The sequence below is a fragment of the Cucurbita maxima genome, unplaced genomic scaffold, assembly GCF_002738345.1.
Source record: "Cucurbita maxima cultivar Rimu unplaced genomic scaffold, Cmax_1.0 Cma_Scf00026, whole genome shotgun sequence".
Taxonomy (NCBI): Eukaryota; Viridiplantae; Streptophyta; class Magnoliopsida; order Cucurbitales; family Cucurbitaceae; genus Cucurbita; species Cucurbita maxima.
The window spans coordinates 1,226,786-1,249,461 of record NW_019272042.1 but is presented as its reverse complement, the minus strand read 5'-3'; the positions used below and the strand labels follow the sequence as shown (position 1 = coordinate 1,249,461).

Genomic DNA, 22,676 nt, shown 5'->3' with positions numbered 1-22,676 from the left:
TTTTTTTTTTTTTTTTTTTTTTTTTTTTTTTTTTTTTTTTTTTTTTTGGATTCTATTTTTAATTAAAAGTTTTTTTTTTTCATTATATAATTATATGATATTGTAAAATAATAATTATATAAAGTGAATTCAGAAATTAATTAAATAATATGAAACTATTTAGTATTCAAAATAAAATATAAATATAAATAAATAAATAAATAAATAATTAGATGAAAATAATTATAAAAGGCTTCATACATTATTTAAATCAAACTTATTTAATAATTTTAAAATTCGGTGGAAGGTTTGCCTAACTTTAAGTCAAAGTTTTGGTCTATGAATTTGAAAAATAATCTCTATTAATATATATATATATATATAAAGGCTAGAAACTTCTAATAATAATAATAAATAAATAAAGAATGTTGAAAAGGTGAATTAAAGAAACTTTACTCTAAAACAAACAAAACAAAAAATAATTTAAAATTAAGCTTTATGATTCTTTTGACAATCATTTAAATAATTCCATTCTTTTTTTTTTTTCTATAAAAAAGAATGTTATCGAAACCACTGACTTTGCAGTAAGATGCCACGTTTGAGTGAATGAGTCAGAATGAAGGTTCCAAGTGAACCTTCTTTTTAAGTGACTTGATCATAGGAACCCTAAAATTAATTGTATGTAACTTACAGTAATTCTACGTTGGATAGCCTTTTAGGGATTTTCCTTTGAACGTGTAACTGATGACAAAACATGTTAAAAGAATTTATGTTTGTTTGTGGGGATAGTGTTTAGTTTTCGAAACAATTCAAAACAAGTTGGTAATGTGGCCATGTCATATGAGATGTATGAGAATGGCGAGGTTATGGTGCCGAATCCAAATTTTAAATCAATTAACATGAGATCCCACATCAGTTGGACAGGGGAACGAAACATTCCTTATAAGGGTGTGAAAATCTCTCCCTAATAAACGTATTTTAAAACCGTAAGGCTGACGACGATATGTAATGGGCCAAAACGGACAATATCTACTAGCATGGGGTTTGATTGTGAGATCCCATCAGTTGAAAAGGGAACAAAGCGTTCCTTATAAGGGTATGAAAATTTCTTCTTTGTAAATGTATTTTAAAACCGTGAACCTGACTATGATATGTAATAAGCTAAAGCAGACAATATGTGCTAGTGGTGGGACCGGTAGAATTAAAAAAAAAAAAAAATGAAAGCTTTTTAATAGGCTTCTCCACACCCATTTGTATAGTTTAAAAGTCATACCTCAAAATCATTATTAATTACTTATGTACACTTTTTGTGGGCACACCATATCTCCATTTATAGCCTCATTAATTTATCAAATAAAATTTTAAAAAAAAAATTTATTATTTCTTTATCATTTTCAAAACAAATACTTTTCCGTTAAAAAAAATAATATTATAAATGCTAAAAATTATACTTTTTAAATATTTAAACCCTAATTATGAATCTAATCCGTTATTTTTTAAAAATATATTTTATTTAACATTTACTTAATTAAGCATTTTTATAAAAAAAAAAAATAATGGACATTTTGGAGGCAAAATTGGCTTTAATTATTCTATTTTTATTATCACAATCATGAGAGAGAGAGAGAGAGAGAGAGAGAGATCGGACGGTGGAGATGAGATGACTTTAAGAAATGGGCATCCAATATGTTGGGGATAACATATTTATTTATTTAAACAATATATATATATATATATATATATATATATATATATATATATAAGGGGTGAAAAGTGGGTCCTACTTCCAGAAATGTTTTTTTTTTAATAAAATTTTGAAGGGGTGGGGCCCGCAATTTCAACATTACTTTATATTATTTCTTTATTTATTTTCAAATAACATTTACATTTTCCTACATTATATTATCTTATAAAAATTAAAAAATAAATAAATATCCACACTCTCATTTTATATATATATATATTTTAATTATCAATCCAATGGTCCAGATTAAATAGATGCTGACCTTACCATTTTTTTTTTCGTGGTCCCCACACCCATCCCGAAATTTCAACTTTTACTAAAATATCCTTCAACTTTACTCATATTTCAATTATACTTTTGTAAAGTGAATTTCTTTTTTTTTATACGAAACATTTATTTTTAAAAATATTTTTGGAATTTCAAAATTGTTTAAGTTTTTTAATTAAATTGAGATTTCACGTTGGTTGGAGAAAAAATGAAAATATTTCAAATTCAAATGGTAAGGTCTGACGGTTATATATAACGAGTCAAAATGGACAATATTTATTAACGGTAGATTTGAGCGGTTAAATAAGTCAAATTCAAATGGACGACCAACTAGTTGGATTATAATTATTAGGATTCTGTGGTAGCATGAGACACATCAGCTAAATAGTTGGAATTAATTATTTATTTATTTAGATATTATTGTGTCATTGGATTTTTATAATTTTGTTGCTAATATTATTAGTGCTTCTTGACAATGAAATCACCAAAGCTCTCCACTTTGGGTAATTGGAAAAATTCAATAATCATTCATATTATTCTTTCAATAAAATAATTATTACAATTTATTTTAGCATCATTTTAGAAATATATTTATATGGTATTTTTATCGGTCGAGAAAAACGGGAATTTAAATTGATGTCCTTTTATCCTAAAGATTTCATTTCAATTGGAATTCGGTTATTCGCCACGTATGAGGATTCTCGCTAAATGTCACAATCGCACTCTTGCATCAGTAAGATAGTGATTGTACGACACTTGTTCTAACTAAACTAACAAGTCAGCCGTGAGAAATTCAGACTTTACAAACAATGTCGGTGTATGTTCGAGACTCGAGTCATATTTGAGAGAGACAATTTGAAAAACTGTAATGTTATAAGCTAAAAGTGATTAGGCAACAACGACAGGTTTGATAGCATATAACCAAGTAAGAAAAAGTGACAGCTAATTATCCCCCTGTAGCACATTTTGGGGCATTTTAGCCTTGATAGATATGAACATGATTTTGATGAACGGCTATACATCCCTATATTGGACACAACATGAGATAGTAAACATTTATCTAAGATGAAAGCATGTAAAAGGGGTTTGGAGCAGGCATGTGGCTATGGACAAGCATGATCGGGACGTCCAATATGCGACCATAGACAATACGCCTTGAACAAGTACGACTATGACACTAAGCATCCATGGTTGAATTGTTAAAGCTTCAATTCCTACTGTTTGCACACCAACGGAGTCGATTGGAATTGGTCGTATGAAAATTATTGTTACTATTATTATTATTTTAATCAATTTTTATAAATTAAAAAAAAAAGTAAAAAAAAAAATGACGTGTCTAATTGATAGCCGTTTAGGAGATCTAATACTAAATTGTTTTATGTGCAGAAAACAGCATCTTTGTTTAGGTCATCAGATCAGAGGGCATGATTGGTGACCAAATAATTAAATAAAAAGGGTAAATACAACTCATAATATAAGACAAATTTCAGAACCAACTCTTCATCTCTCCCACATGAAATCACCTGGAATCACGCTAAACTATATAATATATATATATATATATATTATATGCACTCCTCAAATTTTGCTCAAAAGTTGAGGTGACCGTCACCCGAGATACTTGGATAAATCTAAAAGATCGAGTTCCATCCCGTCAACTTTCCATTCGACGTTTTTCTACTCTAAAAATTACTTTGGAACGCTTCAAAAATAAAAATGAACGATCAGACTATGACCGTGGCCCAAGATACTTAGATGAATCTAAATGAACGATGTTCCACCATGTCAACTGTTTATTCAACGTTCTTCTACTCAAAAAGTAGCTTTGGAACGCTTCAAAAATAAAAATGAGCGATTAGACAATGACCATGATCCAAGAAACTTAGATGAATCTAAAAGAACGATGTTCCATTACATAAACTTTTCATTCATCGTTCTTCTACTCCAAAAGTAGCTTTAGAACGCTTCAAAAATAAAAATGAGTGATTTAGGCAGTAATGAATCACAATATGTCTGGGATTAAGAATGAATAATGATGTATGTTCCAATGTTTCCAATGGTTAACTAACAGTGGGTAAATTAATATAATTACCCAAAGTAACTGTTCCCTCCCCCCAATCAGAACTGGGTTTATGACACTACATATCATGGATAGCACCTTTCCTATTCTAAACAGCTTTCTAAAACAATGTTTCTTCTCTCCTGACATATCCTCGATTACTCGAATCGAAACAGTTGATGCTAAATCTTAGTAAAGTATATGAGTGATAAAAGAGAGGACGTTAGAACCGGGTTAATTCGAGCATGCCAATGCAGGAACTTTGTTCGTCAACGCAGTCAGCTCCTCATCTTGCTGTTGCTTCAAGTACCTTTGGGCAGTTGAAGTCATAATCTTGACAAAGAAGTTCATGATCATGAGCCATACTATAGTGTTCCAGATGGATGAAACTGAGAAATCCCATTTGGCCTGAATGTGACAATGGCCCATTTTAGCAGAGACAAGCTCAGGCAAACAGATCAATAGGATGTTCAGAGAGTTACCTTGACATTAGTGGCCGCATGAGATGGCGCTTTCAGATACTTAGCTTTGATTGCATTGAGCTTGGAAATGAGCTCGGGCAAGACCGATGAAAATCCAGGCACGAAGCTGAGTATCCATATTAGTTCGTTTTCTATCCAATCAAGAAGTTGATTGTTGCAAACGGCAATGATGAAAATGGTCTGCACAGGACATGATAAACACAGAGCGAGCTATCAAAGGATGTAGAAGGGAGTGAGTGGCGTTCAGAAAGTGCAGAAGTTTATAGATTGATAACAACTTAGCTCCTTGCAAACCAAGTCAAGATATAGAACCTTTACAAACCTGGATGTGAGTTTTGATAATTGCTTTTCCGACCAGCGTAGCGAAAAAGAATTCCCAGAAAGGAATCCCGAATTGTCCACACATAATGCCCGCCAAGTCAAACAGTGGATTTGGAACCTGAAAGATAGCAGAAATGCACGTACTTTCATTTCTCTGAACAAATCCAGGCATTAAGACTAGCTTACGTGAAATTTTATCCCACTAGACAACTCTCGAAAATCGAATAAGATGTTTAATAACCGAGGCGGGTAGGCGTGAATGTGTTCCTTTGAACAACTTAAGATGAAGGGAGAAAAATCACATGAAACTAGCAAGCAGTGGCAAAGAAACATGAAAGAATAAAGTCTTGACTAACCGAAGCAAGCAGTAGAATAGTAAGGAAATTCAAATGTTGAGCGTGTGAAAGGAACCATCGCTTCACTCTATTTAAGTATGTTGGAATGAATCCATTAGTTTCCCTCGAAGAGGCATCTAGTTCTTCCATTGCTTCTGATCTGCCACCGGAGAGGCGAGCTGCATAATGGAAGAAATATATTTGAACAGATATGAAAAGCATAACAGCAATGCCAAGAACAGTACAGCAGCAAAACAATAAACATACTAGAACATGTTATTTTGCGATTGGACTATTTCAGTTCACAGACTCGTATTGTTGATCTAAAACATAGCACTGATCGCAAAGTTCAAATTAAAAACTAGAGCGAGCTCCGGTTTGTCAATACAGTTTCTGCTCCTTCATAATTCTCTATCATCATCTTGACAAAAGAAAGGTTTAAAAAAGAAGTCCTCGCTGGCACAATGCCTAGTGTCCACTCCCCTTCGGGGTTCAGCCTCCTCCTTGGCACATCGCCCCGTGTCTGGCTCCAATACCAATTGTAACCATCCAAGCCCCACCGCTAGCAGATATTGTCCGCTTTGACTCGTTATGTATCGCTGTCAGCCTCATAGTTTTAAAACATGTCTACTAAGGAGAGGTTTCCATACACTTATAAGGAACACTTCACTTTCCTCTCCAACCAATGTGGGATCTTACAATCCACCCCTTAGGGGTCTAGCGTCCTCGCTGGCACACCACTCAGTGCCTGGCTTTGATACCATTTGTATCAATCCAAGCCCACAGCGAATAGATATTGTCCTCCTTGGATTTTCTCTTTCGGGCTTCCCCTCGAGGTTTTTAAAACGCATCTACTAAAGAGAGGTTTCCACACCCTTATAAAGAATGTTTCATTCCCCTCTCTAACCAATATGAGATCTCTAAACCAATTAATCATAAGCTAAAACTAACTGCACGATGACCTTGAAGCCAAATGTCTTGCCCAATAGTTCCTTCCCATGATAGCATATCATTGATTAGATAGGAGAAGAGGGATTCGCCACCCAGCGCAAACTAGAGGAGACCTTTCCAATTATTAATATCACGAAAAGGCTGTAGTAGTGAGAAAGAATTTTACATCTCCAATTGGTAAAAGATCACAAAAAAGTTTGAAATATTTAAGATCGCAGTAAACATTCAACTATAGTAATCGATATGTTAAAAAAATTTTAATGCATCGTATATTAGATGATATATCAAGAATTTGTCTCTCCCATTGGGAAAAAGATCACAAAGAAGTTTGAACCATTTCAGATCACAACAGACATTCAACTAAAGTAATCAACATGTTCACAAAGTTCGAATAGATTTATTCATACTCGTGCTTCTATACCATCTATTATCATTCAAGAGGAATGAATGATATCACCTCCATTATCAAGAATCATGTAAACATCACTAGAAAATAAGGAGGAATTGACATTATAACTTTTAGGAATACCAATAGGTACTTATTTTCTCATACCTGCCCTTGAGATAAAATAAGGAGGAAGCTCTCCTAGGGCGGTCCCAATACCCCACAGAATTGCCTCTATCTGAACCATTGGCAATATGCTGCTGAGTGGGACTCGTGATGTGAAAACTGCAGGTCCAAATTCTGAACAATCCTTCTCGAGCCACGATGGGCCTCTTTTCAATTGTATTGTGTCATAAGTGGCACTCTTCAAGTCCACTCGACCACACTGCACCGCCTTTATTGTGAAAAACCCAATGTGAGGCCCAAGATAAAGGACAAAAGTATGCAGACCAGACCCTGAAAGTAAATGATAGGGAGTGAAATAATACACTAAATACAATCTTGATCATAACAGAAAGATGCAATCTAAATATCATAGAAAAATGTTGCCTTTTCAAAGAAGCAGCAATAATCAGCATTGCTAACCATCATTTAAACCAAACAACATTAATTACCAAGACCAATTGATGATGCAACTCCAAGGATCACCCACCACAAGCCGTAGTCAAAGTATTTCACAATCTCCTCAACATGCTGCAAAACACAGAGGATTTATTTGATAAAATGATTGCCTCAAAACTGGAAGGCAGTGGACGAATCAATAGGAAAAAGCCAATAATGTCAAGAACAGAAATAAATCGACTTCCTGAATATAAAGGAGGAACAAGGTAGTTTATGAAGAACAGTTTGATTAGGACATCCTACATCTCTTCTCTATCCACCATCTTAACAATTCCTCTAAATACTTACAAGTTTCAATCTCTTCTGTAATATGGCATTTATACTGGATTTGATTTTTCTTTTTTTTCTTTTTTTTTTAACGAAGAAACTTGACTTTCATTCAGATAAAATGAAAGAATACATGGGCATACAAAAGAAGGAGAAGTCCACAAAAAGGAGACGTCTCCAAACTAAATAGTTACAAACAAGCCTCGAAACAAAGGCCCAAGGAGAAACAGGGAATCTAACAAAGGACCAAAAACAGCCATAAGAACTCTCACTATCTTCTAAAGATTTTGTTGTTTCCCCCAAAGCCCCCACAAAATAGTGCAAGCCCCAACCTCATCGATTATACATGTGGTGTATAAACTTTGTGGCAGAATTTTCAAAGCTATAAATATAGTATCTCTCAAGAGCCTACACAAATAGGCAGAAATTTAAATACACGACTTTTCTTCATGGAACATGTAAGATCTGACGTCGGTTGGAGAGGGGAACAAAGCATTCTTTATAAGGGTTGGAAACCTCTCCCTAGTAGACGCGTTTTAAAAACCTTGTGGGCAATATCTGCTAGCAGTGGACTTGGGCCGTTACAAAACATCACTCGTAGGCATCCATGATAAAACAATATCATAAGGCAATATCATAAAACAATATCATAAACCTAGAAAAATGTCGATAAAATATAGAATATACATCCAGAAGGCTGCCATACTAATATACCGTATCGAATCACAAAGATGCTTCCACATTTCAGCAGGAACAGACTATCATGGTTTATCCAAAATAAAGTAAAACTTGCAGATGCATAAATACACACACAGTGTTGAAATAAGTGAAAATCTGAAGCTAACATGAATACAAACAGGCAGAGATACCTTCTCATGTGGCCCTTCGATAGTCAAAATCAAAATTCCAGCTACCCCAATAATCAAGTGTAAGAGCAAAAACCAACCACCTTTCGCTAAAATGTATGCAATCGAGTGTTTGCTATATTGAAGAACACCCAAAATGAAAAACTTCAATGTTTTGAATGGTTGAGTCACCAATGTCAAATTTTCAAGTTCTTCCTTCTGCTTTCTACGTAGCTCTGCAAAGTATGGTAACTTCATTAGGTAATAAAATCCAATGTGAACGATCCCAAGTTAGGTTGAATACGAGAGAATATGCGTTCTCGTTAGTTCCATAAAAACTCAAGTGAAAGCAACAACTAAAACAGTAAATCCGTGGACACAAATTGAACTGAAGAAGCAAGGCACAAATGCATTTCAGTTTTGAAACTCCAATAGATCCGGAACTAATATTCATGTTTCCACGCTTGTTTGCAATTAACCAGTAAAGCCAATCAATCAAAGCCCCTTACCACGCATTAACAAATGCATTTCACTTCATTAACACAGTTCAGCCAATCACCAGCCTCAATTCTCTCTAAAAAGTTAACAATAATGACAATATAAACAATATATAAACATAAGGCTCCAATTACAACATCAACTACCCTTCTTGCAGATACGAGTCTTAGCATCAAAATCTATCAATGAAATACTAAATGATTAAAACAAGCTTCCAAATTAGAAGGCCCTAATTTCCTTCAACTTTTCTTGTATCAATGCTTCGGCCGAACAAAAGATAAATTACGAGAGACAGGAATACTTGCCTGAAATGGATACTTCAGAATCATGAGAAGTAATGGAAGCTGCTTCTTCAACAGTCCCCATTCCGCGAACAGCAATTGGAAGACCGTATCGAAAGGGAGAAAACGGAGAGAAAAAAAAATCTACTTGCTATCGTAATCTCTTGTATTAAAAAAAAAAATGGTAACATCTAGATCAGAGATCGACAAACATCATGACGAGAATCGAGAGGAAAAAACAGATAGCAAAAATTCAAAATCCAGCACCTGTTCTTGAAGATCGGAAAACAAAGGGAGGATAGAGAGAGAGAAAGAGAGGGAAATCAAAGGCGTTTTTGGAACGAAAATCCTCTCTGCAGAGTTTATCGCGTCTTCATTCGCCCCTCCAAGATCGAATCTTTGGTTCTTTCCTCGATCGATATTTATTTTCCCCCAATTTTGAGAAAATGTTTGTCAGATTGTTTCTTGGTAAATGTAATTAAAACGTTATGTAATAATAAAAAAAAATAAACAATACAAAAATTTTAATTTTTTTAAATAAAATTTCAATATTGTTAAAACTAAAATATAAATATAGATATTATATTTACTATTAACAAATAAACTTGAACTTTTAAAAATTGTATTAATATTTTTTACTATATACCGATAAATACGACCAAGAAAGGGGGACAATTAACTCAGTGAATTGGTAGCTACTAAAAGGTAAACGGCTTGTTTTTCCTTGAGTATAGTATGATGAGCCCAAGTTACGAGCGTCATTTATGAGTCTTAGAAGGTGATCTGGATTATTCTCTCGACGATGAAGCTTATCCCAATCATGTCACTGGTCGATTTTGACTCCTGTTATTTTAAAAAAGTCATATATATTTATTTTTGTGAAAAAAAATAATTATTTTGTATTCTAGTATAGTTTAATAGATTAAGAATATACTAAAATATTAAAATTTATATTTATACAATAATAAATTTGTAACTTAATGAATTTAAAATAAAGAGTTGGGAATAAATCGAAATATTGTTATTAAAATTTTAATTAAATGGAAAATGGTCAAATAAGGAAAGTCACGAAATAAAGTATTGTAGTTTTCTCGCACGGAATACCCAACTTGGGAAGGGGACCTGTAATACTATGAATAAAAATATATTTAAATGAAAATTAAATACTCATAAATTTTTTAAAAATTAATTAATGAAAATTTTATATAATAAAAAAAAAAGTTCGTTAAATAAATTTTAACAATTGTAAATTTTTTAGAACCATTAATTATCTCGGAAGGTTTACTATTCAAATAAGAATAATAAAAGTTAATTAATTATAAGTATAATTAATCTCAAGCTTCTTCATCATTAAACTAGCTAATTATTAAATAATTATAATTTATCAACCAATTATTTAATTATTACTCTTATAATTTAGGGTTGGTACAATCAATGGGAGCACAAAATAATAATAATAAAAAAAATAAAAATAAACCTCTGAACTCTCGAACTTTTGGGCCGACCAAAACTAAGCCCAAATGAATTGTAGGAGCATCAGAGTATCTTGCTTGTCCATACTGGATTGTCCTTTATCGCCACTTGGGCCTAGGCCCACCCAAAATAGAAACAAATATTTTCAATATTACCTTTTGAAAATAATAAACTTTCATTTATTTTCTTTAATTTGAAATTACTTCTACACCCTTTTTAAAATAATATTCATAATCATGATAATTAAATAATATATTGGTATGATACGTACCATAATTAGTCTCACAATTTTATTAGAGCACTCTTAAAAGAAATGTTTCTTTCTCCTCCCCGACGGGACCTCACATGTTAAATAAACCCTAATATGCTTTCCGTGGGTGACAAGAAAAAAGGAGGGTATCCTACACTATCCTCCCATGGAGGCAAAGCTTAATAACTTTTTTTTAAAAAAAAAAAAAAAAAAATTAAATAATAGGTCTAATATGTGATTTATCTCTAAACCATTCCTTAATCTCCACGTTAAAGAAAATTCTAATGTAACATTTTGAAAAGGAAAATTTTATCATAGTCATTTATAAAAATTTTGAAATATAAAGTAATATTAAAAAATAATAATAATTAATTTCATTAGTGCTCTGTTTTACTTCGGTTAAATGCAATGCAACACCCGACAGAGAGCTTCCAATCAATCCAGTAATTTTGTTGTTCTCCCTCACCCATTTTTCTCTTCTTCTTCTTGAAGAAGAAAGCACTGCAACAAAAGGGGCTGCCATTTTTGCAGGCTTCTTCTTTCATTGCTCTCTTTCAGTTGAATTTGGTTTTAAAACAATGGGTGTCTGTCCTAGCGTGGAGATGCTTCAGAAGCTCTTGGAGGAGTTTTTCTCCAGAAACTTGATGAAGTTCGGCTATGGCCGAGGGAAGAGAATTAGAGGCTCAGTGGTGATTATGAAAAAATGTCTCCTCGACTTCAAAGATGTTAAGGCTTCGATTCTCGATCGAGTTCATGATTTCTTTGGAAATGGCGTTTCCATTCAGCTCATCAGCTCGAATCCGCCCGATTCAGGAGAAAGATTAGGAGTGGGGAAACTGGAGAAGTGGACAACGACGGTGACGCCGTCATTAACGGCCGAGGAGATTGAGCTGAGAGTCTTCTTTGAATGGGAGGAGAGGATGGGAGTACCGGAAGCTTTCATCATTAGAAACAATCATCGGAGCCAGTTTTACTTGAAGACAGTGACTTTGCAGGATGTTCCCGGCCATGGCGGCTCTGTTCATTTCGTCTGCAATTCTTGGGTTTACCCTGTTCATCGATATTCTTACGACCGTGTCTTTTTCTCCAACAAGGTAACATTTGGTCTGCTTAGATTCTTCATTTTGGGTTCACAAAATTTTGATTCTAAACCCATGAAATGATTTTGTTAGAGTTATCTTCCAAGTGAAACGCCTGAGCCACTGCGGAAATACAGAGAAGAAGAGCTTGTTAATCTCCGTGGGAATGGCGTTGGAGAGCTTAAGGAGTGGGACAGAGTTTATGACTATGCTTACTACAATGATCTTGGAATGCCAGACTCGGGAAAGAAGTATGTACGTACCGTTCTTGGCGGCTCGGGCGAGTTTCCTTATCCTCGAAGAGGACGAACCGGTCGAAAACCTGCAAAAACAGGTTCAGATTATGAACTTTCAATCAATTCTATCATGTGGGTTGCTAGCAAACTTGTTAGATCATTGACTTGGTCGTGTTTTACAGATCCATGCTGCGAATGTAGGTTGCCTCTGTTGAGTTTAGACGTTTACGTGCCAAGAGACGAGCAGTTTCGGAACCTGAAATTCTCGGATTTTCTAGCTTACGGTTTGAAGTCCATTGTTCAGGCATTGCTCCCAGAGATCAAATCTTTATGTGACAAAAATGTTAATGAGTTTGATTCCTTTCAAGATGTTATGAATCTTTATGAAGGAGGAATAACTCTACCAAATGAAATACTAGGCAGCGTGAGGGAGCTGGTACCTTGGCAGCTGTTTAGGGAGCTGATGCGTTCCGACGGCCGCCAGTTTCTGAAGTTTCCCGTGCCTGATGTGATCAAAGGTATGCAAATATAGTCTACGCTCTCACTCAGATCGAACTCTACGACGTCGAGCTTTCGAAATGATCTAATAGAACGCTAAATTACACTAATTCCAGAGAGCAAAACAGCTTGGAGGACAGACGAGGAGTTCGGTCGAGAAATGCTTGCTGGAGTTAACCCGGTCGTCATTCGTCGACTCGAAGTACGACACGCTTCATATCCATAACATCGTTTACTAGATTCCCGAGGCTCATTTCATTCATAATTCACTTTAAAATGTTGCTCTCTAGGAGTTCCCTCCAGTCAGCAAGTTGGATTCTAAAACATATGGGAAGCAGAATAGTTCCATTACAGAAGAACACATAGCAGAGCACTTGAATGGGCTCACTGTTCATCAGGTATTGCACATACTTCATTCATCTCCTTAAACGGCATATCTTGATCTTATGTTTCTTGATGATCAGGCTTTGGACATGAACAAGCTTTTCATTCTGGATCATCATGATTCACTGATGCCATACATCAGTAGAATAAACTCGACATCCACAAAGACATACGCTACCCGAACACTCTTCCTTCTGCAGGACAATGGCATCTTGAAGCCATTAGCTATGGAACTAAGCCTGCCACACCCACAAGGTGATCATCATGGAGCTGTGAGCAAAGTTTTCACTCCTGCAGAAAGCGGTGTCGAGGGATCGGTTTGGCAGTTGGCTAAAGCTTATGTCACCGTGAATGATTCTGGTTATCACCAGTTGATCAGCCATTGGTATTGTAACATAAAATCCTAGAACAATCAAAACAACATACAGGATTGATTATCTTCCTCGACTAATTTACTGCATTTACAGGCTGAACACTCATGCCGTGATAGAGCCATTCATCATTGCAACAAACAGACAAGTAAGTGTTATGCACCCAATCTACAAGCTTCTTCACCCACATTTCAAGGACACAATGAACATTAACGCCATGGCTAGACAAATTCTCATAAATGCTGGTGGAATTCTCGAAAGCACTGTATTCCCAGGAAAATATGCCATGGAAATGTCAGCAGTTCTTTATAGAAACTGGGTATTCACAGACCATGCACTCCCAACTGATCTAATCAAGAGGTGGGTTGTGTTCATTTCAGCCAAAATAAATTTCTCATATTCCTAAATTTCATAAACATGACTAGAAAATTAAATTCTCATACCCTATTTGCAGAGGAGTGGCGGTTCCTGATCCAAGTAGCCCCCATGGCCTCAAGCTTCTGATAGAGGATTATCCTTATGCCGTCGATGGGCTCGAGATCTGGTCTGCAATTGAGAAATGGGTTATAGAATATTGTTCTTTATACTACGAATCAGATGAAATGGTTCAAGAAGATACAGAAGTTCAATCATGGTGGACAGAGCTTCGCAATGTCGGGCATGGGGATTTGAAAGACGAACCATGGTGGCCGAAAATGGACACAAGAGAAGACCTAATCAAATCATGCACCATCATAATTTGGATCGCATCAGCCCTACACGCCGCTGTGAACTTCGGGCAATACTCCTACGCCGGGTACCTCCCGAACCGGCCAACAGTAAGCCGACGTTTCATGCCGGAACCAGGAACGCCGGAGTTCAAAGAGCTGGAGACGGACCCGGATTTAGCTTACTTGAAGACGATAACAGCGCAGCTACAAACACTCCTCGGCGTGTCGCTGATTGAGAGTTTATCTCGACATTCGGTGGACGAGATTTATCTAGGGCAGAGAGATACGCCGGATTGGACATCCGATGAAGAAGCGGCGGCGGCGTTTGAGAGATTTGGGAATCGGCTGCGGGAGATTGAAGAGAAGATTATGATGATGAACAAGGATGAGAAATGGAAGAATCGAGTTGGGCCGGTGAAATTGCCGTACACATTTCTGTTCCCAAATACCTCGAATTTCTACGAGGAAGAAGGCCTCAATGCTAGAGGGATCCCAAATAGCGTTTCGATCTGAAACATCCTTCGTTCATTTCGATGATCTTGAATTGAATAACAAAATTCTTCGTTCTTGTGTTTTATATAATTAAATTATAAGTTTGATTTTAAAATTTTGAGTTTATTCCATTTTTAAATATTTAATAAATTTCTAGGAAAAAATTAAATATTTTAAAAAACTTATTAGAAAATATTAATTTAAAAGGTCTACAACCATTTTTTAGCTAGGAATTAATTATATATTTTTTAATTTATGGATTTTTTTTATTATAGATGTTCCAGAAACACCTGCAGGACACGTTCCCATCTTCGTCCCGGTTTCTTATTTCAATCTTCTAAAATTTTCAGTTCTATTTAATGGGATTGGAGCGTCCCCGTCTCTTATGGGATTTGAGTTGAATTACCAATAGAAATTTGTCTGATAAAGTTTTGACAGACAATTTTTTCTCATCTTTGTATATATGTTTTTTTTTCTTCATTTACCAAATAATTTTCATTAAAAATGTAATACATATTTTTCTATATATATATATATATTAGATAGGACGAGGAATATGATGATGTCTCCTAATCTGTTTAGTCAATGGGGTGAAAGCTCTCAAGTTCCTTTTCTTATACCCATTTTAAAAATATATTATTTACAGTAAAGCTGACATCTTTAAATATTACTTGAAACAACTAAAACAATAGCCTTAAAAATACATTTTCATTTATTTATTAATACACCTAACTATTACAACGAGGAATAATTTTAGGGCGCTTGATAGGTTACAAGACTATCGAGATGCATTTAATTAGAAAGGGCCACCTATGTACAAAACGGGGTCCCACCTAACACCATTATTGCGTAATATCAACTACATAATCTAAGCACCGACAGTTGTTGCCATGAGAACCAAATCAACTTCGCTCCGACTCCGATTCATCATTTCATTGCCATTGTTTGATTCTATAGTCACCCGTATCTCTGGAACTACTTGTGCCAAATTATGCACCGTCTCCACTGCATAATCCGCCTCCTTGCTCTTGGATGATTTTCCCACCTTCATTTAACCAAAAATAATTTATTATTTATTTTAGAGTGGATATTGATGACGTGGCTCCACTATTTGAGTGACATCGAACATGGATAAGATGACGATTCCACGTTCCCACCCATTTGGCGGAGTACTTTTTGGACAAATTAGAAGACGCCACGTGTAATAGATTATATATATTTTTTCCAATAACTAGAATAAATTCATTCTCCACTTCACATTAAATGAGAAGCATTTGGACATCTTCTTGATCACTTATGATATTATCATCGTAATAATTATTTAATTTAAAATAATAATTTTTATTTATTCGACCCATGAGCTTGAAATTATATTAAAATAGTTTGAACGATCGCTTTTAAATTCTAAAATTATATGAAAATTTAAAAGATTCCCACGTTTTTTTATAGGTGAATCGATCCAACTAACGATTTTAGATAATCGATTCAGGTTTAAAACGTAGAGACGATTAAATGTAATTAATTGTAAAAATAAATATTTGAAAAGTAGATATGAAAATAATTGTGGTAGTTACAATAATAGGAAATTAACCCGTTTTAAAATAGGCGAAGGGGGAAATTTCTTACCAGAACGGTACGGAGGCCGATGGCTTTTCCGGCGGCGATGTTGCGGACGCTGTCGTCGAGAAACAGCTGCGAACAACGAACAAAACAAATCAATAAACGATTGATTTTTACAGCAAATTTTATTTTATGACGGCGGGCGTACCGTACGACAGGGGTCAATGTCGGCGGCGTCTAGTGCGATTCTCATGGCGTCCATCGACGGCTTGAGAACGACCGGAAACTCGTTCGGCCGAGTCGCCGTCGGAAGATTTGGATTCATGGTCTCGAAACATATGATCTTCTCGAAACAACCCTCTAAGCCCAATCGACCGAGCACTTCGGTCGCATGCTTCATGTCGGAATTCGTGAATATCTGTGGATCAAACAGAGATTTATCAATTTTAAATCAGAAATGTTTCATCAGAAAAATCAAACTTACAATTTTTCTTTGCGGAATGGTCAGCAAGAGACGCCGGAGCTGAAAGTCCTGTTTTATCCGGTCGTACGGCAGCCTCCCGTGCACGAAACTGAAACCCAAAACACCAAACCAGACATTAAATTTAACGATCATTGTTTGTCTTAATCCAAACAAGTGGGTTTTTGTTTTTTATTCTCATACTCATGGTAATCATCGGCATGAATGTCATATCCCAATGCCTGCAAAGAATCAAATTACCCAAAAGAATTAGCGTATAGTTTAGAACAGAGCATGTTTTTTATAATTCGTTAATGATCGGGAAATTACTCGCAAACCAGCCAGAGTGCTGCCGTATGTTTTAAAAAGCTCTGTCCGGAGAATCGGAGCTTGGGTTTTCGGGAATCCAAATTTCTCGATGAGAAAATCTGTGATAATCAACGCCGCCAGTCAAAATCTTAAACGTTATTTGGACAAAATCACTGTTAAACCTTAAAACCCGACAAGAACATGAAGAAACAAAACATTTTTCAGAGACCTTCGATGTTTTTCTTGCAAGCAGCTGCAATTCCAGTGCTGAAAGAGTACAGAGTGTCATCCAAATCTGTATGAAAAAACAGAGTAAGAATCTTAAATCTTAAATCCTAAAATCTTGGAGGAGAAGAACAACAACAACAACAACAACAATAACAAGCTACCGAAAAGGAGGCAATCCAAAGAAGAAGCCATGGCTGAAAATGGAGGCGAAACAGAGTAAAACAGAGAAAAACAGAGAGTTCAGAAGAAGCAAGAGAGAAGCAGAGGGAGCGCAGAGGGGAGGGAATACGAGTGGAATATGTAGGGAAAGGCGCAAGGTACACGCGCTTGGATAACGATGCGCGTGAACATGCTGAGTCAGCCTCCTCATTTTTATTATAATTTTAAAAAATCAAGGTTTAAAATATAATAACAACCCGACTTATTTATTTACATTATAAATAAAAATAAATCAGTACGGAGCTAAAGCATATGGTGTGGATTTAGGTTAGGGTTAGGTTAGGGTGGGTTGGTTGGTTTTAATTTATCTGGATTGGTGTGCCGAGTTGGAATGGGACCCAGCCACGCGGTTTGATGTTGACAACTGCCTGGACGAGACGAACCTACGCCGTTCTGAACCACGTGTCCAACTCGGAGTTTCGTACCCAACTCAACCACCCACGTGGGAGATTTTGGGTTGCCAAAATCCAAATTGATTCCATTTTTAAAAACAAATAATAATAATAATCATATATATTTTAGGTCCCTACTTTAATAAATTATTAAATACTCTTTAAATTACAAGTTTAAGAACATATTAGACATCTTAAAAGTTTGAGGACTAAATTTATAATTAAATTTATATTTATATATTATTCTTTCGACCATTATTAATTAATAATTTTCTTTTTCTTCAAAGCTAAACGTTAAAATATTTAAATTTTAATATTTTAATCGATGACATATATATTAAATAGTTGATAGATTAATCGATTAAACATCTACATATAAATTGAGGAAAAAATAAAGGAATAAAAACAAGATTTTATAAGATATTTACGATATATGAATATATTATATAAAAAACTAAGCTTATTATATAATTATTTGGGAGTGACGTATTCCTAAATAATTGCAAATATTAAAGGAAAAACATTATTAATTAATTGGAATAATTGGATTAGATAATTGTGGATGGGACGTGGATTGTGAGTTTGTGTGTTACGTAACCCATTATTAACCTTACTTCTTATCTTTTAAAATTATATAAAATGTTTAAAAGTAACCAATAATTTCAAATATAAATATATATAAAAAATAATATTATTTCCTTACAGATTTAATAAATTTATACCCTACTTATAAAATTTAAATTTCGGGTTTAATAAATGGAGTTTATGAGTAATAAATTAATTAAAAATTAAAATTTCAGATACTAATTTTTTAATTAAAATTGCATTTATAAATTTTGTATAATTTCAAAAGGCTAAATAACCTATTTATTAACAAAAATGTCAAATACAATTTTTTAATTTAAATTTGCGTCTATAAATACATGAATATATCTGAATATGTTATTGACTCGTTGGTCATGGGACGAGTCAATAAGTTTTTCGTGTATGGTTTCTATTTCAGTTTCTAACCCTGTTCAGAAATCGAGACAAGGACAGGGATGAGGACACTCCATTTAGCTAAGGAATAGACGTAGAAGTCAAGGTCATTAGAGTCTGTCTGTGTCATCCATTGAAAGAGAGAAATAAATCTCGCTCTACTCTTTTACTCAATATTCACTCAGATTGAAGTGGGCCCCACGGGATTACAACTCCACGTGCTAGATAGACATTTCTAGAGAAAAAGTCGAAAATTAAAAAATTATTAGAAAATTTTTAAAGTTACTCGATAAATACAAAATTAAATTTATGAAAAAAATGTTTGATGGAGGGACTAAAGTATTTTAGTAATTAAATGTATAAAATTGTATTTTTAGCATGGGGTGATGGATATAGGCACCAACTCTTATAATTTAAAATTATATATTTTGATAAGTGGACTTTATACTTTATTTTTAACGTAAGTCTCATTTTTTGTTTTATGTGCATTTTTTTAATCATAATATTGGATTATTAGTTGGACGGTGATAAAGACTTATTTTCATTTATAAAGTGAATATAAATGAAAATTATAATTTTTATTAATTATTTTCATTTTTTTCTTTAAATTTTTATTAATTCTACCGGTGGCTGTAGTTTAGTGGTAAGAATTCCACGTTGTGGGTGTGGAGACCTGGGCTCGAATCCCAGCGGCCACATAACTTTTTTGACTTTTGCTTCTTACACAGTTCATTGGGCTCTGTTTGGGCCGGATGACAATTGATGACATGGTCCATTATCGAAGCTAGTAAAAATGATTATAATCCAAAATTTGTTTCTAACTATTATTTAAATAAAAAAATTACAAAACATGGTTTAGTGGTGAGACCAGGGTTCGAATCCCAATAAGCCACAAATAGTTAAATCTATAAATTTTAATTATGACGCATATAAGTAAAATTAACAAATATAAATTCATTCCTTATTCTTCACCGGGCTCTAAAAGAACCATAAATTTATTTATTTTTTTTAAAATAGAGCTTCATATGTTAATTCAATTACCTATAAAATAACATAATTTTGAATTTTATCATTTAAGCAAAGGATTTCTATCAAAGTAATTAGCTGGTCGGAGCTCGAAACCGCCATGGAGAGCCGTCATCGCCGGAAACTCCTCTTGACAAGGGCTGTGATGGAACCCTACCGTGTACCATACAACAATATCTCTATTCTCAATCCTCCTATTCCTACAAAATTATCGATAATTTTTTAATAAAAAAATTAAGGATATTAATGTTTCTATATACTATCGAATTTTAAGAATATTTTTTAAATAAATTATTAATTGATTCTATTGAAAATATATTTTAATTATTTGAAATTTATTTACCTTTTGGCCCAAACAGCTAAGCCATCATCACCACGGCTCCGATCGGCGTAAAACCCGACCGGCCATCTCTCCGACTTGTTATAAGGAGTCACCCATAATGGGTACTTGGTGTAAGCTGCTCTGATTTGAGGGTAGTCATCGTCGGCTAGTAAGGAATTAACCGGTTGTCCGGTGATGAGCCGGTAGCCAACCGGATTTCCAATCTTCGTCTTCTTATTGGGGTTTACAAACAAGAGCTCGGCTGGGACATCAGAGCTCAGCTGAAGCTTGGCTTCAGTTTCCGTTTTGATGGTCTCTCTGTTAATTTTCCAGTAACTTTTTCGGGGTGACGTGGCGTTGACCTTCGTTGTCGGTACTTCCGTAGTCAACTTGGCTTTGACGAAGGAGTTGTCGGTGCCGTCAACGTCGAGGTCAAGGTAGTAGGTTAGGAAGTGGTCGTGGTTGATGGCCACCGTGTTGGCGGCGATCAGAGTTCCGTATATTTCTTCCGTTATATCTACGTTGTTTCTGTACGCTGTGGCTTTCACCTCCAAAAGCCCCGTTAAAGCTATCTGCAAACACACACCTAATTATAATTATTTAATAAAAAAATATTATTCAACATTCACCTTTGATATTAAAAAAAATAAAAAAATATTATTCTACTATGTCCTTTAAAAAATGAGAGGATATTAATAAAACATTTTAAATTTTAAGGGGGCATAATTCAACCTCCGTCACACGAGTTACGCACAATACCGACACACCTGTGTCGTCCGTTGCTGTCATTAAAAAATTCATTTAAAAGAAAGTCGCTCGAGACAGCACAAGACATTCATCTGAAAACACTCGCCATCACTGACACATGTTATTCAATACTATGCTTAAAAAATATATTTAAAAAGGAAGTCGCCCGAGACAAACCGATACACTCATCACGAAATACTCGCCCTATTACTATAACACACATGTGTCACAAGATAGCTTGTTTAAGCCATATGGATTCAGAGATGGTATGTCTGGTTTGACACATTTAAAATAAAATATTAAAAGTTTCGATCCTAACTTTTTAAAACTTTTTTAAAAACAATAATGATTTAGGGGAGGAAAGGAAATACCCCAATTTTAATAGAGCCACTCCTTTTGAATTCCCAGTCAAGAACATAGTCATAATTCCCAACATTTGCCACCATTCTAACCACCAAGCTCCTCTCCGCCTCCCCTCGTCTAATCTGCAAAACAATAATGATTGTTAGACTAACACAAATCTCTACAATAATATGATATCGTTTGAACAAAATGTATAAGAATTTTGTAAAGAATCATCGGAATTATCCTCACCACTTTTCCAGGAATATTGATCTCTGTGTGTCTCCATAAAACGTCCCCTGATTGGCGTTCGAAGATACAAATTGCTCTGGTTACCTTCTGCGCTCGCCCGTCGGCGCCGGCCATGTATCCGTCGAGATACTCGGCGGATTCCGGGCAGTCAATCAGCGGCTGCAGAGTGTCCGCCGACCGCCCAAATCCAAACTCTCCGATATCCATGAAGGTTCTGAAGTACCATTCATTTGTTGGATCCATATACGGCACAAACGTCTCTGAAATATGTCCTCTGTAAAGCACTCGTCGGAATTTCTTCTTCTCGTCGTCGAAAATGGAGGCTGTCGAGATAATAACTCCGGCTCTGGCGTTGAATCCCACGTGGAAGACCCAATTTTCCCATTTTACTCGATGGCCTTCGACGGTGAAATGGGTGTTTGTCGAGTTGGGATTGGTGGATTTGCGCTCTGTTTTCTTTGATTGGTAATCGGTGCCTTCTGATTCCGGTAAAGGGGCGGTGAATCTGTCGGAATAGTCGATGATTTTCATCGAATCGACTTCGATTAGTGTAATTATGCCTTCAATTGGCCGGGAGAAGACATTGCTGGTTCCTTCTCTGTAAAAACACGCAGCTTTTAGAAGCCTTTTGGTCGTTTTCTCGCCGTACCAGCCGACTGTAAATGGGAGGCAAGAAACATGAGACAAATTCAAGCCTCTCCTATGAATAGAAGCTTTGAATTTTGGGTAATTAAGAGGTAATTTACTAGCTTGGAAGAGCTCAAGAAAAGTGAAAGGAGGATATCCATGGCCGTTATAGACATGGTCGGATTTGACCGATCGTGTGGCAAGGTCTACAAGTAGTTCGTGGGTGGAATCCGCCGCACGAACCACAACCTTGGCTTGACGCGGCGGGGGGTGGAGGTGGGTGTGGCTGTTTTGTTGACCGGAGGAGAGCCAGGAAAGAACATGTTTCTTCTCTGGTTCCTCCAAGTCAACGAAGTGAAATGTGAGATTTTGAAGGTTTCCCAGGTGGGATTTTTGGATAATGAGCCTTATTTGGTCGAGCTCCGCTGGGTTTAAAGGGTCGAGGGGATGGAAATGGGGTGGTGGCGCCGCCGTGGAGAAATGAAGGTGAAGGACAAGAAGAAGCAACAGAGGAAGAGCCATGGAGGGAGACAGAGAGGGAGGAGGGAAAATTCAACTTAAAAATGTGAAAAAGAAGAACTTATTGTATACTATTCTTTGTGTTTTCTTGCATTGAGAGCAAGTGTGATTTGTCTGTAAGAGAGTCTTAAAGTAGAATCAAAGGAGGTAATTATGGGGATAGACGA

The 22,676-nt window shown here is 35.4% G+C and overlaps 4 protein-coding genes and 2 long non-coding RNA genes across 9 annotated transcripts; 1 reads left to right on the top strand and 5 right to left on the bottom strand.

Annotated features, from left to right (window-relative positions):
* Nucleotides 1–3,985: 3,985 nt before the first annotated feature.
* On the bottom strand, nucleotides 3,986–9,486 carry LOC111498967 (vacuole membrane protein KMS1-like). Of its 2 annotated transcripts, XM_023150367.1 has the most exons (9): nucleotides 9,303–9,486; nucleotides 9,060–9,198; nucleotides 8,281–8,492; nucleotides 7,138–7,216; nucleotides 6,692–6,979; nucleotides 5,209–5,366; nucleotides 4,854–4,970; nucleotides 4,532–4,711; nucleotides 3,986–4,457 (listed from the first exon to the last, which is right to left on the bottom strand). In XM_023150367.1, the coding sequence occupies exons 2-9, from the start codon at nucleotides 9,118–9,120 to the stop codon at nucleotides 4,284–4,286; spliced, it is 1,269 nt and encodes a 422-aa protein (XP_023006135.1). In that variant the 5' UTR covers nucleotides 9,121–9,198; nucleotides 9,303–9,486; the 3' UTR covers nucleotides 3,986–4,283. The 2 variants fall into 2 exon arrangements, with proteins under 2 accessions (XP_023006135.1, XP_023006134.1); XM_023150366.1 differs by having other exon boundaries at nucleotides 9,060–9,486.
* A 166-nt stretch (nucleotides 9,487–9,652) lies between these two features.
* Nucleotides 9,653–11,034, bottom strand: LOC111498973. 2 transcript variants are annotated; one of them, XR_002720886.1, is made up of 3 exons: nucleotides 10,780–11,034; nucleotides 10,513–10,663; nucleotides 9,653–9,878 (listed from the first exon to the last, which is right to left on the bottom strand). It is a non-coding gene; the product is annotated as an uncharacterized LOC111498973 (long non-coding RNA). The 2 variants fall into 2 exon arrangements; XR_002720885.1 differs by having other exon boundaries at nucleotides 10,513–10,622.
* A 98-nt stretch (nucleotides 11,035–11,132) lies between these two features.
* Nucleotides 11,133–14,613, top strand: LOC111498962 (probable linoleate 9S-lipoxygenase 5). Its single transcript, XM_023150361.1, has 9 exons — nucleotides 11,133–11,224; nucleotides 11,278–11,852; nucleotides 11,931–12,171; nucleotides 12,256–12,591; nucleotides 12,688–12,773; nucleotides 12,862–12,969; nucleotides 13,036–13,340; nucleotides 13,423–13,686; nucleotides 13,781–14,613. Exons 2-9 carry the CDS (start codon nucleotides 11,337–11,339, stop codon nucleotides 14,547–14,549), a joined length of 2,625 nt encoding a protein of 874 aa, XP_023006129.1. The 5' UTR covers nucleotides 11,133–11,224; nucleotides 11,278–11,336; the 3' UTR covers nucleotides 14,550–14,613.
* Nucleotides 11,824–12,695, bottom strand: LOC111498972. 2 transcript variants are annotated; one of them, XR_002720883.1, is made up of 3 exons: nucleotides 12,514–12,695; nucleotides 12,101–12,399; nucleotides 11,824–11,960 (listed from the first exon to the last, which is right to left on the bottom strand). It is a non-coding gene; the product is annotated as an uncharacterized LOC111498972 (long non-coding RNA). The 2 variants fall into 2 exon arrangements; XR_002720884.1 differs by having other exon boundaries at nucleotides 12,101–12,159.
* Nucleotides 14,614–15,223: 610 nt separating the features above from the next.
* On the bottom strand, nucleotides 15,224–17,364 carry LOC111498970. Its single transcript, XM_023150370.1, has 8 exons — nucleotides 17,247–17,364; nucleotides 17,087–17,152; nucleotides 16,879–16,976; nucleotides 16,753–16,790; nucleotides 16,573–16,660; nucleotides 16,297–16,506; nucleotides 16,155–16,220; nucleotides 15,224–15,573 (listed from the first exon to the last, which is right to left on the bottom strand). The coding sequence occupies exons 1-8, from the start codon at nucleotides 17,275–17,277 to the stop codon at nucleotides 15,397–15,399; spliced, it is 774 nt and encodes a 257-aa protein (XP_023006138.1). The 5' UTR covers nucleotides 17,278–17,364; the 3' UTR covers nucleotides 15,224–15,396.
* Nucleotides 17,365–19,685: 2,321 nt separating this feature from the next.
* LOC111498965 (primary amine oxidase 1-like) lies at nucleotides 19,686–22,541 on the bottom strand. The gene is made up of 4 exons (XM_023150364.1): nucleotides 21,364–22,541; nucleotides 21,141–21,254; nucleotides 20,044–20,594; nucleotides 19,686–19,900 (listed from the first exon to the last, which is right to left on the bottom strand). Exons 1-4 carry the CDS (start codon nucleotides 22,510–22,512, stop codon nucleotides 19,744–19,746), a joined length of 1,971 nt encoding a protein of 656 aa, XP_023006132.1. The 5' UTR covers nucleotides 22,513–22,541; the 3' UTR covers nucleotides 19,686–19,743.
* Between the last annotated feature and the right edge of the window lie 135 nt (nucleotides 22,542–22,676).

Excerpts from the sequence above, each read along its gene's own strand:
- LOC111498967 (XM_023150366.1), bottom strand. The coding sequence starts at position 9,120 with ATGGGGACTGTTGAAGAAGCAGCTTCCATTACTTCTCATGATTCTGAA. Across the intron at positions 5,367-6,691 it reads TTATTTTATCTCAAGGGCAG|CTCGCCTCTCCGGTGGCAGA; the intron begins GTATGAGAAAAT and ends TCCATTATGCAG. Across the intron at positions 4,712-4,853 it reads TTATCAAAACTCACATCCAG|ACCATTTTCATCATTGCCGT; the intron begins GTTTGTAAAGGT and ends TGTCCTGTGCAG.
- LOC111498962 (XM_023150361.1), top strand. The coding sequence starts at position 11,337 with ATGGGTGTCTGTCCTAGCGTGGAGATGCTTCAGAAGCTCTTGGAGGAG. Across the intron at positions 11,853-11,930 it reads GTGTCTTTTTCTCCAACAAG|AGTTATCTTCCAAGTGAAAC; the intron begins GTAACATTTGGT and ends TGATTTTGTTAG. Across the intron at positions 12,970-13,035 it reads ATGGGCTCACTGTTCATCAG|GCTTTGGACATGAACAAGCT; the intron begins GTATTGCACATA and ends CTTGATGATCAG.
- LOC111498970 (XM_023150370.1), bottom strand. The coding sequence starts at position 17,277 with ATGGCTTCTTCTTTGGATTGCCTCCTTTTCG. Across the intron at positions 16,977-17,086 it reads TTGCAAGAAAAACATCGAAG|ATTTTCTCATCGAGAAATTT; the intron begins GTCTCTGAAAAA and ends TGATTATCACAG. Across the intron at positions 16,791-16,878 it reads GCACTCTGGCTGGTTTGCGA|GCATTGGGATATGACATTCA; the intron begins GTAATTTCCCGA and ends GATTCTTTGCAG.
- LOC111498965 (XM_023150364.1), bottom strand. The coding sequence starts at position 22,512 with ATGGCTCTTCCTCTGTTGCTTCTTCTTGTCCTTCACCTTCATTTCTCC. Across the intron at positions 21,255-21,363 it reads TCAATATTCCTGGAAAAGTG|ATTAGACGAGGGGAGGCGGA; the intron begins GTGAGGATAATT and ends ATTGTTTTGCAG. Across the intron at positions 19,901-20,043 it reads TTAGCTGTTTGGGCCAAAAG|GAATAGGAGGATTGAGAATA; the intron begins GTAAATAAATTT and ends ATAATTTTGTAG.